Source organism: Trypanosoma rangeli (genome assembly GCF_003719475.1).
Source record: "Trypanosoma rangeli strain AM80 chromosome Unknown Tra_15.4_contig_00080, whole genome shotgun sequence".
In the NCBI taxonomy this organism is placed as follows: Eukaryota; Euglenozoa; class Kinetoplastea; order Trypanosomatida; family Trypanosomatidae; genus Trypanosoma; species Trypanosoma rangeli.
In genome coordinates, this window is record NW_021705824.1 from 15240 (window position 1) to 27823 (window position 12584).

At 49.7% G+C, this 12584-nt stretch overlaps 7 protein-coding genes and 1 pseudogene across 7 annotated transcripts, besides 8 other annotated features; 7 read left to right on the plus strand and 1 right to left on the minus strand.

Moving 5' to 3' along the window:
• The first annotated feature begins 711 nt into the window (after positions 1-711).
• Positions 712-734: a microsatellite.
• A 206-nt stretch (positions 735-940) lies between these two features.
• Positions 941-973: a microsatellite.
• A 200-nt stretch (positions 974-1173) lies between these two features.
• On the plus strand, positions 1174-1638 carry TraAM80_03175 (uncharacterized protein; the record flags this gene model as incomplete). Its single annotated transcript, XM_029380153.1, has 1 exon — positions 1174-1638. One exon carries the CDS (start codon positions 1174-1176, stop codon positions 1636-1638), a length of 465 nt encoding a protein of 154 aa, XP_029239994.1.
• Positions 1639-1758: 120 nt separating this feature from the next.
• Positions 1759-1852: a microsatellite.
• A 32-nt stretch (positions 1853-1884) lies between these two features.
• TraAM80_03176 (large subunit ribosomal protein L38e) lies at positions 1885-2140 on the plus strand (annotated as a pseudogene).
• Positions 2141-2554: 414 nt separating this feature from the next.
• Positions 2555-3541, plus strand: TraAM80_03177 (uncharacterized protein; the record flags this gene model as incomplete). The annotated part of the gene is made up of 1 exon (XM_029380154.1): positions 2555-3541. One exon carries the CDS (start codon positions 2555-2557, stop codon positions 3539-3541), a length of 987 nt encoding a protein of 328 aa, XP_029239995.1.
• Positions 3542-3741: 200 nt separating this feature from the next.
• Positions 3742-3763: a microsatellite.
• A 268-nt stretch (positions 3764-4031) lies between these two features.
• On the minus strand, positions 4032-4424 carry TraAM80_03178 (uncharacterized protein; the record flags this gene model as incomplete). Its single annotated transcript, XM_029380155.1, has 1 exon — positions 4032-4424. The coding sequence occupies one exon, from the start codon at positions 4422-4424 to the stop codon at positions 4032-4034; it is 393 nt and encodes a 130-aa protein (XP_029239996.1).
• Positions 4425-4795: 371 nt separating this feature from the next.
• On the plus strand, positions 4796-5155 carry TraAM80_03179 (uncharacterized protein; the record flags this gene model as incomplete). The annotated part of the gene is made up of 1 exon (XM_029380156.1): positions 4796-5155. One exon carries the CDS (start codon positions 4796-4798, stop codon positions 5153-5155), a length of 360 nt encoding a protein of 119 aa, XP_029239997.1.
• A 716-nt stretch (positions 5156-5871) lies between these two features.
• On the plus strand, positions 5872-7890 carry TraAM80_03180 (pleckstrin homology domain-containing family M member 3; the record flags this gene model as incomplete). The annotated part of the gene is made up of 1 exon (XM_029380157.1): positions 5872-7890. The coding sequence occupies one exon, from the start codon at positions 5872-5874 to the stop codon at positions 7888-7890; it is 2019 nt and encodes a 672-aa protein (XP_029239998.1).
• A 27-nt stretch (positions 7891-7917) lies between these two features.
• Positions 7918-7946: a microsatellite.
• A 267-nt stretch (positions 7947-8213) lies between these two features.
• TraAM80_03181 (putative protein kinase) lies at positions 8214-9608 on the plus strand (the record flags this gene model as incomplete). Its single annotated transcript, XM_029380158.1, has 1 exon — positions 8214-9608. The coding sequence occupies one exon, from the start codon at positions 8214-8216 to the stop codon at positions 9606-9608; it is 1395 nt and encodes a 464-aa protein (XP_029239999.1).
• A 246-nt stretch (positions 9609-9854) lies between these two features.
• Positions 9855-9875: a microsatellite.
• Positions 9876-9912: 37 nt separating this feature from the next.
• Positions 9913-9937: a microsatellite.
• Positions 9938-10418: 481 nt separating this feature from the next.
• Positions 10419-10444: a microsatellite.
• Positions 10445-10824: 380 nt separating this feature from the next.
• TraAM80_03182 (DnaJ chaperone protein) lies at positions 10825-12273 on the plus strand (the record flags this gene model as incomplete). The annotated part of the gene is made up of 1 exon (XM_029380159.1): positions 10825-12273. One exon carries the CDS (start codon positions 10825-10827, stop codon positions 12271-12273), a length of 1449 nt encoding a protein of 482 aa, XP_029240000.1.
• Between the last annotated feature and the right edge of the window lie 311 nt (positions 12274-12584).

A 12584-nucleotide genomic window follows, 5' to 3' on the forward strand; every position in this document is an offset into this window, starting at 1 on the left:
TTCGGCCCGAGGCCCGCGCGGTTGGAGGTCGAAAAGACCCTCTGCCGAAGAGCGCTCGTGGACCATTTGAAGGACAGCGGTGTTTTTGCGCGATTTCTTCTTCCGCACAGGGACCGCGTCCGAGGGACATCGCGGGCGAGAGAACGAGGCGCCTGTGGATGCCGCAAGTTCTTCCCACTGTACAAATAGGCGCGGCCCTGAAATGTTTCACAGCTCTTCTTGTGCCTTGGCGGGGGGCGCGGCAGCCGTGCGATCACAGTGGATGCAGCACCCAGTGAAATGGGGCTTCACGCGTGGATAGGCAACATTTGTGTCTGCTGACCTTTCAAAAAGTCGTGGAGATATGCGTGGGCAACGCACGGCACGGGCTGCGAGGCAATGTGGCGCCAATGCGGGAGAAAAGGGTGAACATTTTTTTTTTTAGAATGACGAAGAGAGTGACGTGCTGTTTGAGCGTGTCGCTCCGAGTGTTTTGGCGTTTCTCTTGGCGGTTTGCGTCAACAACGCGGCGGCGGTGGTTCATATCGTAGGGGATAAAAAAAATGGCGGTACACGCATTCGGACGCGCTGCTGGCTGAAGCAGCCGCTGCTGCCAAGGCGGTGCGGGCGTGCGGCTCAGAGACCAAATTGCGTTGCAGGGCGGCCGAAAAGAAACCTGCTGGTGGGGTTTCACGAGGGCGCGCCGCAGCAGGGAGGGAGGTGGCGACGGAGGTGTGTGTGCGTGTGTGTGTGTGGTTGCAGGCAGTTTCCGTGCCCCCGCCATTCCTCGGTGCATCAGAGGGACCGAGGCAAGCCAAACAAAGGTGTGGCGTAAGATGTCTTTTAGTTTTAATTAAGTTTCAAGAGATCATGACAGTAATGGTACGCTGTCTCCCTCATTCTCTTTCTTTTCTGTTGTTTCTGAGAGAGAATGGCGCATAATGATATTATCATTATTTACGTGTGTGTGTTTGTGTTTTCTTGGGTTTTGTGTCGCGACTGGGTTTGGCTGTTGTAGTGACTGCGGTGGGCCTTCTCTCGGACTAGCCGCCTGCGTGCTGGAGGGTGGCGGCTGTGTTCGGACCTGAATGAGAGGCGTAGGCGTGTGTGCGTGGGAAGCGTCTTGAACTCGCACGCTGCACTTTGCGTGCATTGTTGTGTGTTTTTGTTTTTATTTTTCCTACGGTAGCATCCATGCTTCGCCGCAGCCGACTTGGGCGGCTTGGCAACTACCGCCAGCATAGCGATAAGGAGCGGGAACGCATCGCCCAGGAGCGCCAGCGACGCATTCTTTACGATCACAGCGGCAACGTCAAATTCTCTGGTTTGTTATTTCTTTTCTGGGAGGAGTTTCGCGCGCCAATTCTCTGTCTCGCCGGGGGCATCGCCTTTGTGGTTGGGTACAACAAACTCATCTATCACTTGACTCTGCAGGAGTCCGCACAGGAGAGGGAGCTGGACCGGCAGAGCGAGGCGAACGCGCGGATGTCAGGTAAGCTGAAGGGAGATCGTTATTTAGTGAAGCCACTGCGTCAGGTGGAAGACCCAGACTTTTTGAACATCCCCTCGCACGCAGGGAAAGGCGTGTACTCCAGCAAACTCTTTGCTGAAGACTCGGCAGGCACGGACCCTCTGTTCTCGGAACGGAGGCGGAACTGAAGGAACGGCCACAGAAGAACAGAAAAGAAAGCAGGTCGGTGCATGCCGCGTCGCCAACATAGCTGTGGCATGTCGTTTTCCATATTTTTTCTACGGCCTCCATTAACTGTGCCTGTGCTGTTTTTTTTTGTTTTTTTTTAAATTTTTGCTTGTTTCTGTGTGCGTGTTTTTCTAATTTATTTACTTTTCGTTTTTTCACTTTTTGTTTTGTTTTGCTTTGCTTTGCTCTATTCAAGTAAGGAGATACCCGTTGTGAAGGATGCCCCGTGAAATCAAGAACCTGAAGGAGTTCCTTGCCATCTGCTCCCGCAAGGATGCCAGGTGTGTAAAGGTGAAGCACAACCCCCTGATGACCAAGTTCAAGGTACGCTGCAGCCGCTACCTCTACACCCTCGTCGTCACGGACAAGAAGAAGGCGGACAAGATTGAGCGCTCCATTCACCCCTCCGTGAAGAAGATTACCGTTACGGCGCGCTCGCACGCCAAGACAAACGCCGGCAGCAAGTAGTTTTCCAAGAGGGAGGACGACATCATCACCCGGGATTGCCAGTAGTGTTCCCAGCGTGTATGTCCTTTAGGATTTTGTTTTTGTTTTTCTTGTTAGTCATTTTATTCTCGTGGCGACTCTTTGCTCTCACTCTTGTGGGGGGTGGAGGTGCGCTTGTTCCTTTTGTTTCGCGCTGCTGCGCGTGTGGCTGCCTCGTGTGTGTTCCCCTTGTTGCCCGACAACAATGGTTTTTATCTTTTTTTCTTGTTTCTTTGTGTTGCCACATTCTTCCCCCCTTTTCCCACAACACACACACACGCATGTGCGAGTTTTTGCCTTGCGGCCCTTTTCCTTTCCGCCATACGCACCCCGCGGAGAGGGGAATACGACCGCACGCAGTGAGTAGTTGCAATAGTGTAGGGGACAGCCATGCTACGCCAGCCATCCCAATCAAGAAAGTTGCTGCGTTTTCCAGTCATCCAGCTATCCTCATTTCATGTGTCGCGGCGTGCAGCAGGCTCAACAGGGCACGCAGCGACTTCTGCGAGCGCTGAGAGATTTCGCTGCCACGATAATAATGACAAAGTGGCTCTCCTGTTTTGTGAGTGTTTTAAGGGTATGGAGGAGCTTTTGGTGCGGCGCCCCGGTCATCCAGTGCAGCGTCCTATGACATCACCGCTTTTCACCACACCTGCTGGGGTCATGTCTTCCTCATCCCTGTCATCAAGCGGCAATGGGAGGCATGTGCATTCAGTAAAAACTGCCAGATCTTTCTTTCCCAACAGGGATGACCTCTTCCCTGATCTGACTGTGTCGGGCATGTGCCGCGAGAAGATATCCTTCTCCCCCTCGTCGGGAACGTCAGAACTCAAAAAGGTGGCATCAGAGTCGGATGGAAACAAGGGCAATAATAACAAACACATGCAGGCACGGTCTCCCACTCTGGGACGACCAGTAGCTTCTTCGGTTGACCAACAGACGACGTCAGAGACGTCTGCGGCACCAACGGCAGCTGCCTATGCCGATGCTCAGAGTTATGTGTACGCGTATGGCTTGTGGCAAAGCCGGAACGCGGCTCTTCTACAAATGGTGGCGGATATGCAAGAGCTGGCAAACAAGGCCCGCTACCTGCGTGATGTGCAGGGTGAGGGTATACAAGAAGGCATGAGGCAAACAACACGGTTTACCTTCTATGTGGTTTTTCCCTTTGTCTTACTGGTGAGCATTTTTTTTTTCAATGATTCTGCACTTTACAGTTCGCAGCTGCACCACCTGCGTTTGGTTGATTACGATGCGTGGCTGGCAAATAGGAAGAACCGTGGGAGGGGGGGGGCCTTGCTGGCAGTGCTGGTGGTGGTTCCGTTTTTGACAGACCCAAGCAGGGGAGGTGAGAAACTCCAAGAAAGGAAAGACTGAACACATCTCATATCACGGAGAAAAAGACCAAAAACGGATCTTGCACTCGAGAGCAGTGGAGGTGGTGGAATACGGGCTACTTGACACCGCCGCAGAGCGATGCACGAGGTGTGGCTTCCGCAATGAAGGAACGTCATCGAATACCGGAATAACAAACAAAACAGGAAGGAGAGCGAGAGAGAGGAAGCGTGCGTCGTCCATGTTTTTCTGTTTGTTTGTTTGAATAGGTTCCTTGGTGATAAGTGCATCTGTTAAGACTGCTGCACGGACCACTGCACTCGCTTCCTCGTCCCACTTCTATCGACCAACACAAAAAGGCAAAACAGCATAAAATGCATCAGACTCCTTTTTTCATGCTTTTTTTTTTTAAGCTTTTCTTTTTGCGTTGAGGGGCTGCAGTCAGACGGCTAGCGCTACTATGGAGAAATAGGGTTTCTTCCATTCCATCACCAGTCAGCACAATGCCCATCACTGGCGTGTTCCCTGACAGTCAGTGGCAGGTGCCGTCCAAAACAAAGTACTGCCAGTACCAGGACTGTGACACCTCATTCGAGAATTTAGGATCTTCAGCGGCAAAACAAACTGCTGTCGTTGCGGTATAGTGATTTGCGCTAACCGCGTTTGTAAGTGTAACTACATTTCCGGGCACTACAAGGACAAGCTGCGGTGCGTCTGTTCGCGCTGCTTCGAGGTCATTGAGTAGCGCAAGATAATAATGGCACGTGCAGCGGAAGCAAGACCGCAAATGCCGCCTCAACAGCGTCCAGAGTGGGACGTCACATATGCAACGTTGCACATCAGACGGCAGGAAACGGAGACACGGGTCCTCGAAACGATCTGCCATCTTCATAAACATCTTAAGGAGGAACGCAGGAAAACTCATTATGCTCCAGCAATGCCACAACGTGTCATGGAATAAGCAGCATGTCAAAAAAGAGGACAACATTCAAACTTTTTCAGAGCCATGCGCCCACGATGAGAAGAGGAATGAGACACAAGGAATAAACTCATCATTCAACAAGGCTCAAAATCAAAGCAGCGCAAATCGCCCTATCACCAAAAGCGACGACGCAGACAACAAGAAAGATATTGATCATAAAAGCGAAAACCGCAAAAATCAATGATCAAAGTTAAGTCGAAACAATGAAATCACAAGCACTCTAAAACATAAAAAATCCAGTGTTACAATCATACGTTGATCAATTAGCACGCGAGTGTGATTGCGTGCGGGACGAGGTGCTGGAGGCCCGTGCGATGGAGGCTAGGGAAGTGGCGGCGGAGTGTTGGACTTATGCTGAGTGTGTGCATAGTAGCCCATTGGAGTTGCTAGCTGCGCGTTGTGTTGGTGATGTGTTTTGTGATGCGTTGGAAGTTTCTGTGGGCTTTAGTTCTCTTAATGTGTGTGAAAAGAAGTTGAGGGAACGAATGACATTGTGGCGGTTGAAGAAGAAACTTCTTGCTCTGGCGCGTGAGCTTTGTACAAGATATGAGGAGTTTAATGAACGTGAGCGTATGTTGGGGCTGGGCGTTGGTTTGTGTGAGGTGGAGTGTAAGCCGTCTCCGTCGTCTGATGTTATTGTATGTGATAATTCAGTTTGCCACACACCAGTGTAAGAGAATTGGTGAAGGAACGTTCAGAGTCTTTGGCGTTTGACTCAACGCAGTTGGAGCTTCTTCGTGCAACGGAGGCGCATAGGGATTTGCTTCTTCAGCATGTTCTAAAGGAGGCCGGCGCGGTCGATGCTGGGGATGTGCGAGGGCTTGAGTTTTTGAGTGGTGAAAGGTGTTTTGAGAAAACGCTTAACATATCTTGCGAGCTTGAGTTTATGCTTTTTGGTAACCAACACCAGTCTTGGGTGGGCCCTTGTGTCGTTTAATTTTTTCACTTTACCCCGGTGGGGGAGGGGTTTTCTGTCAACAAGGTTTTTAAGCATTTTGTCGGCATTGAAAAGGCCATGAAGACGCTTTCGTAATGTTTTTTATTTGTCTGTTTATAAATGACTGTTGTGGGTGAAGCGTTGAGTGTCGTGCGCTGTAAATATTTGTATCGTATTGTTATTATTAGTTGTTTATGTGTGCTGCACGTCCATGTGGTTTGAGGCGGAATGAATGTGTCGTCGAACCTGTGAGCCGGCACGTTTTTTATTTTATTTTTGGTTGATTTTTTTTGGCGACTGCGCCTTTTTGTTATCGTTTATTATTGACTATTTTTCCCTCTTTATTATTTTTTAATTTTTCCTTTTTTTTTTCAGTTTTGGTTTGTTTTTATCTTTGTGGTGCAGGGCGTTTCTGGGTATCGTTTGGGTGTGGCGGATGACGGAGGCTGACACATGCTTTCCCGGGACTTACCTGACGTTACGGCCGGTGCAGCGTGGTATGATAGTGGGTTGGAGGCTGGAAGTGTGAACATGGGGGAAGAAAACGGAGAGGACGGCGACGACGTCGCGGCACTACTGCAGCGTGCGCGGCGTCTTGTCGAGAATGCACATCCTTCGGAATCGGCGTCGTTGGAGGTGTTTCCTTGCGCGGGAAACTGCAGGGCGTGGGGGAAGCAGCAACAAGCCGGTGAGGAACGGTGGAAGCGGCTTCGTTATCTTGAGTGGCTGATGCAATTCCTTGTGCGCCAGGAGGGTGTGAGGAAGGTGTTGCAGCATCATGCTGCGGAATCGTGGCAGCTGGCGCAGGTGCCAGCAACAGGACCCACTGAAGCATTTAACGAGGCTTTAGCTTCCGCGAGAGGTGGCGTCGACACAGGGGAGACCACAGGGTCTCGCAGCAGCTGCATCGACTCGGTGACAGTCACTTATCTGGAGACGAACAGGTTACATGGCCCGTGCAGTGAGGCGGTGCCGCACTTTGAGTCCCCACAAACACTCATGCCTAATGAAGGTGTACATGCCCTTGAAGCACATGCCAACCACGCGGAAAATAACATATTAAGGGCAGTTGCATCTGCGTGTGACGATGCGCAGGAGGTCATTGGGACAACATCTGATGAGATAGACTTTGCTCAACAACCCGAACTACAGGAAAAGAAGAAGGAATGGCGTTTTTTCCGCACGTGGTACCCGCCGGAACTTTCTCTATTGGCTAATGTACCTCAGTCACACGGTACTGAGGCCTCTCCTACACCGCATATTTTGTGTCTCTCGACCGTCGTGCACGAGAAACCACGTGGAATGAGGGCAAAGGAGGAGGCACTTGTGGCGCAGGGTCACTACTGTAAGAGCTGTCTTGGTCCGCTAAAGAAATCTTACTTTCCTATTCCTTCATGGAAGGCGGCGAGGTTTTGTCACTACATGGGTATGTATTACTGCCACAATTGCCATTCCAGACGAAAAAGTGTTATACCAGCACGCATTCTGCACTTCTGGGATACAAGATGCTTTTCTGTGTGCAACGATGCTTTTGGCTTCTTGGAACTTCAGACGGAGCGACCCTTGTACTGTGTGTCTGCGGTGAATCCGAGATTGTACGAGCATTCTGTCCTGCTCAATGAGTTGCGGTACTTACGGATACAAGTCATGGCACTGCGGGAAGTGGGTGTGCAATGTTCCGTGTTTCGCAGGCTTTTTTACCGCGAAGATGGGACAAAGAAGTCCACAACAGGTGACCACTCACAGAAGTCTTCCTCGTTGCTGTCAGACACTATGGTGGGCAAGTTCGAAATGGGGTGTTTTGTCCCGCGAGAGAAGCGCTACCTGATGGAAGACAGTGAGGTCTGGTCCTTGGATGACCTTTTGGAGGTTCACCGCTGTTGCTCAGGTGGGCTCAACCACGATGACGCGTCGTGGGACGTTCCGCTGCAGGTGCGAGCGGGTGGTCACGTTCACCCCGTGATGGACTGCAGAGTATTTATGTATCTTCGGCGGCTGCGAATGCAGATGACGAGCCACATCTTTCGACGGCGCTGTGACGTATGCTTACGAAATAGCCTTGATATTTGTCGGTGGTGCTGCCCTTCTGGGATGCTGGATGTGTTTAGACGGTATCGAATGCAGGGGGTATTGCATCACCAACAAGGCGTTGAAGGCTCTCCCACATTGTGCCCTGTATTTCCTCCACCCCCTGTGGATCAAGCTACGTCTTTACATGAGCATGCCGAGCTCTTCCTATTTGTGGTGCACTCTTTTGACTTGCTTCACGTTCGCAGTTGCCCCCAATGCGGGGCTTGCTACCACAAGCAATGCTTTGAACTAATGCAGTGCGGGTTGGCAGGTGGTATGGGATGTCTTCGTTGCCGAGGAAGTAGTGATATCACTGCGTTCGCGAATGTTTCTGAACATCTTTTATCCGTCTACAAAGGGCAGCTCCAACCCGAATGCCTTCGGGAAGGAGAACCTATGTAATGGTATTTGATGTACTTCTGCTTACGATTTTTTTGCTTTTTGTTTTTTGTTTTTTTGCTTGTATGCGTGTGTGTGCACCTAACTATGGAGGAAACGACATTGCGATGGGGCGAAGAACGAATACCACTAATAATAATGGAGAATGACTCAGGCGGGGCTCTGAATTCTGTTCTTATCTGTTATTTTGACTCGTGTGTGCTTTTCCTCTGTTTTTATGGTTATTGGTGTACACATGCTCGTTGCGTCTTTCTCCGCTGTATGACGTTATCTCTGTTTTGGTGGTGGTGAAGGAGGCACAGAGAAGGAAACGAGGGTGACAAAATATGGAGAATAACACGAGTAGGAGTTTGTTGGAGAAAGAAAACAATGACGCACAAGGGAACTTCGCCTATCTGCTTGCACGCATCATTAGCTCCGAGGAGCGTGAGGCACTCCGTGAAAAACACATCGGGGTCATCTGCTGCCCCTTGTGTCACCGGGGCCAGGAGCGTCGATCAAGCACGTCGTCGGAGGCGAGCGACAAGTTGTTTATGGACAAACCTCATGCCGCTTTTGACGTCAACTTGGAGAGCATCGGGGTGGAGAGAGGAGCTCAACCCCGCACGGACATTTTATGGACGCTGGTAAAGAAGACGGAACATCTGGAGGAGCAGTTGGCCCGTGAGACACAGAGACACGCCACGTTTCAACAGAGCTTGGACCGGCTTCAACAACAGCTTAAGGAGCTGAAGGAGGAGCCTCATTCTCAACACCAACGCTTTGATGCAGTCGACAATACAATACTTGAGATTAATCTGGATGCTTTGGTTCGCCACATCCGCCCCTTTGTTGATTTGCTTGTGTCGGAGTGGAGCGAGAATATCCTCTCCAAGGTAAATACCATGCTGGGGGATTCGCGAAGGGTGAAAGATGGAGAAATTGTACTCAAACCGCCCTTCCAAGCTTCTCCATTGAGTTTGCTTAATCCGCAGCGAGCGGCGTCACTCTTTGACGGCCAAAGCCACCATAACAATGGCAATAACGACCACGGTGAAAATGATGGTAATTCTAATGATGATGCCATCACGGCAACCGTTCCACCGAAGCGTTGCTGCACCGCATTTAGGAATTTTTCCCCCTTTTTGAACCACGCTGACAAACTTGTCTTGCCGAGAAAAAATAATGTCATTGCCAACACTTCGCCTGATACCCAGTTACTCCCATCGGTACGCCACAGTAGCATACCCTCGATGCACTCCGAGGGCATTCTTTTGAAGCGATCTGGCAACGCGCTACGCTCCGGCGTGGTAGGTGGTAGGGGGAATGTCTTTAACTCACCAGTGGGGGGAAGTAATGTGAGTTTCTTGGGCGTGCAGGACTTTCCGGGCTGTAGTTCCTTTCGGAAAAATTGTACGTTTCAGCGTTTGGCTCATTTGGACTGCCTGTCACCTATTAAGTCTGGAAATGTTGATGATACCAAAACAGAGGGATGCTATTGCCCATCCGTAAAAGTTCCATCCCATTTTCTCTTACGTGAGATCGGGGAAAATTTCAATGACCCAATCAACCAGCCGTGCGCTGAGAGTGAAAACCTTGTCGGGGCGGGTGGTGCTACAGACGATCAGCAAACCAACTTACATGGGGGTGCAACTGACAGGAAGCGTTGGCTGCCCCCTCCGCTTGAAAAGGATGAACTTATATTTACGCAGAATGAAATGTTGAGACAGCAGCTGCAATAGTTGGAGGTTCAGTTGGTGCAAGATGCGATTGACGCGGCAAATGCGGCGAACAGTAACTCTCGTGTTTCCATATTTGCGCTGACTGCAGGCTTGTCGCTTGAGGCAGTGGAACCGCTTGCAACACTCTCGGAAGCACTGTCCCCGCCGTCTTTGCCGTTGTCTAAATCATCACTGCTCTCATCGGATGCATCACCCAAAGTGAACGGTAGTTAAAATGATGGGCCTGCTGCTATCTTTAATGTATCATTATTTATTTATTTATTTATTGTTGTTGCTATCGTTATTCTTGAAATTCCTTTTTTTTTGTGTGTGTGTGCGTGTATGTGTGTCTAACTCCTTTTATTTTGTTATTTTTTACTTTCCGTTGTAGCTTCCTTTTTTTGGAGCGGTTTTCATCTGTCTGTACATGCGCACGGTGAGAGCCAATCTGGCCGGGTGTGGCTTATTGTAAGGAGCAGGTTAATTCTCCCACTTGTGTCCCTGCAGTGGAGGCGTGAGAAGGTTGGTGTGGCGTTTGCTATGCTTTTTGCTTTGCGCAATGATGCGTCAGCAGCCACGAGTTGCTGCGGCTACTTGTGCGGGATGGGACCCTGACACGAGATCTGCACTGCCACCTCGGGCGAGACGCCGTCCGTTGATGGACGTGGTTGCCCTAAACATATTTCCCATATGATTTTTTTTTCCTACCCTCCCGCTAACTTATTATTATATTGGCGGTTTTCTTAATTTTTTTTTTTATTGTTCCTGCGCTCAGATTTTGAGACTATGCTTTTCTGCTTGGAGCGACTCCTCTTGTCGGGGGTGCCGTTTTGTGTGTGTGCGTGTGCATGTGTGTGATCACGTCTATTTTGTGGTGCTATTTGTCTTATTTTGCTTCATGAGGAAGTTTGGTCCCGTTGAGTCTCAGTGCTTGGGCGACCCTGCAGCCGTTCCCATCATGCACCTCTTTGCTCCAAGATATTTCCGTATGTGATAAACGGTTTAGTTTTTTTTTCTTGTTGGTTGTTTTTGTTCTCATCCTTTGGTTCTACTGTGCGCCGCCTCGGCCGTTTCTCTTCTAGACGGGGTGCCGTCGCGTGCCATTTTTTTTTTCGTTGTTCTGTTTCCTTCCCTTGCGGGGTGGGTCGCGGCCATGCCACGCATATGCACTGCTTCTCTTGCAAGACCTTGAAGGATCAAAAGGTGGAAGGCGCAGATTTTAGAAGGGACGGAATCGATGGATTACTATCAGAGTCTTGAACTCTCACAAGATTCGACGGCTGAGCAAATCCGCAGGAATTACCACCGTTTGGCGTTACGGTTCCATCCTGACAGGGTGGGAGCTGAGGGGGCGGAGAAGTTCAAAGAAATACAGTCGGCGTACGAGGTGCTCTCAAATCCTCGAAAGAGGGAAATATACGACAAGTTTGGTGCCGCTGCTCTCGATAGCCCTTTTGCGGATGCGCTGATTATTCGACACGGAGGGTTTGTGATCTTTTGCTTTATATCAGTTATGATATTTATATTGGCCTCGATGGTTGTTATTTTTACTGCCTTTATTGTCTCATATGTTGACGGTGGACTGGCGGCGCGTGACGTTAATACGGTGAACGACCACAGCCGAAGCTACTGGAATTATATAAAGGTATTTGCACCGCTATTCATCGTTGACATAATTATTGGGATTCCAACGTTAGTTGGCCTTATTGTGGCGATTGCCAGTTTTCGGATAGATGCTTTCCTATGGATGCTGATCGTCTTGTGTCTCATTCTAGTTAGTATTTTTGTGCCTGTGGCCAAAAACGCAAACGACATGACATCGTTGCGTGGTGGCAATGCATTTTATGTGTGGCGTCGCTGGCTTGCACCACTGTACATTGCGATGGCATTGCACATTATCCTCTGCTTCACTGCAAAGCTCCCGACGAGAAAGATGTATGAAGACCTAAAAGCAAAAGGAACTGAGAAGTTGTGGGGATACCTTAAGTTTTCCTTTGTCTTGGCAATCTTGCGTGGCTTGTCCCTTGTGGCATTCAGCGCTCTTATCGCTTGCCGTGCTGACGAGGTCATCACGACAAATTACTTTGTGGTTTTGGCCATGCCATTCTACGCCTTTGGGGCCCTGGCTCTTATTGAAGCGGTGGGGTACCAAATTGTCATTCAGCGGACGCAAAAAAAGTTGCAATCCAGTTGCTGTGCCTACGTCGGGCTGACTTTTTTTGCGGCTGTTGTTGCTATTGCGCTTGTCTCGATTTCCTTGGTAGCCAAGCGGCTAAACGACTTGGACAGTGTCCGTAACGGGGGTACGGGAAAGGTACTTTCACTGACTTTGGCCCTCATTCCTGTGTATATTCTCCTTGCCTTCGCCTTCCTTATGGTGTTGTTTCTTTTGTGCGTCATGTGTGGTTTACAGGATCCCCAGTGCGCCGGGTGTTACTACCCTCCCCACAGTAAAGAGGAGGGGGAGGAGCGTGAGGGGCACCAAGAGAGTGAAGCGGTTTCCGGTGATGAACACGAGCGTAGTCGTGGAAATGAAGCGTGTGAACAGGCGGGCAGAAAAGATGGCTGTCGAAATGACTCTGGAGATGGCAATGTGCAGCAGGGAGGTCATAATACGCCAGTGGGCACCAATGACCAGAGTCTCTTGCCTTCTTTCCCTCAGAAGAGGCTCTCGGACGTTGACTAAATCTCCTCTCCCTGCATGGAAATTAGAGAAGGATGTAGAGGATGCAACAGCCGTTGTTTAATTTTTTTTTTTGGGCGGAGACATGGAAGAAAACTGAGGAATTCATATTGCAGAACTTTTTTTTTTGTTTGTTTCCGCGTTGTTCTCTTTTCGTTAGTAATGATTGCGCGTCAAAGATGCGGTGTTGTGACTCCAGTTTATTTTTGAACTTCAACAACGATATGAAAGAAGAAAAATATAAAAATAATAATGTGTGAACCGTTGCGGCCAAATACATGGGAAGAATATTTGTTTGACGTGTGGGTGGCCCT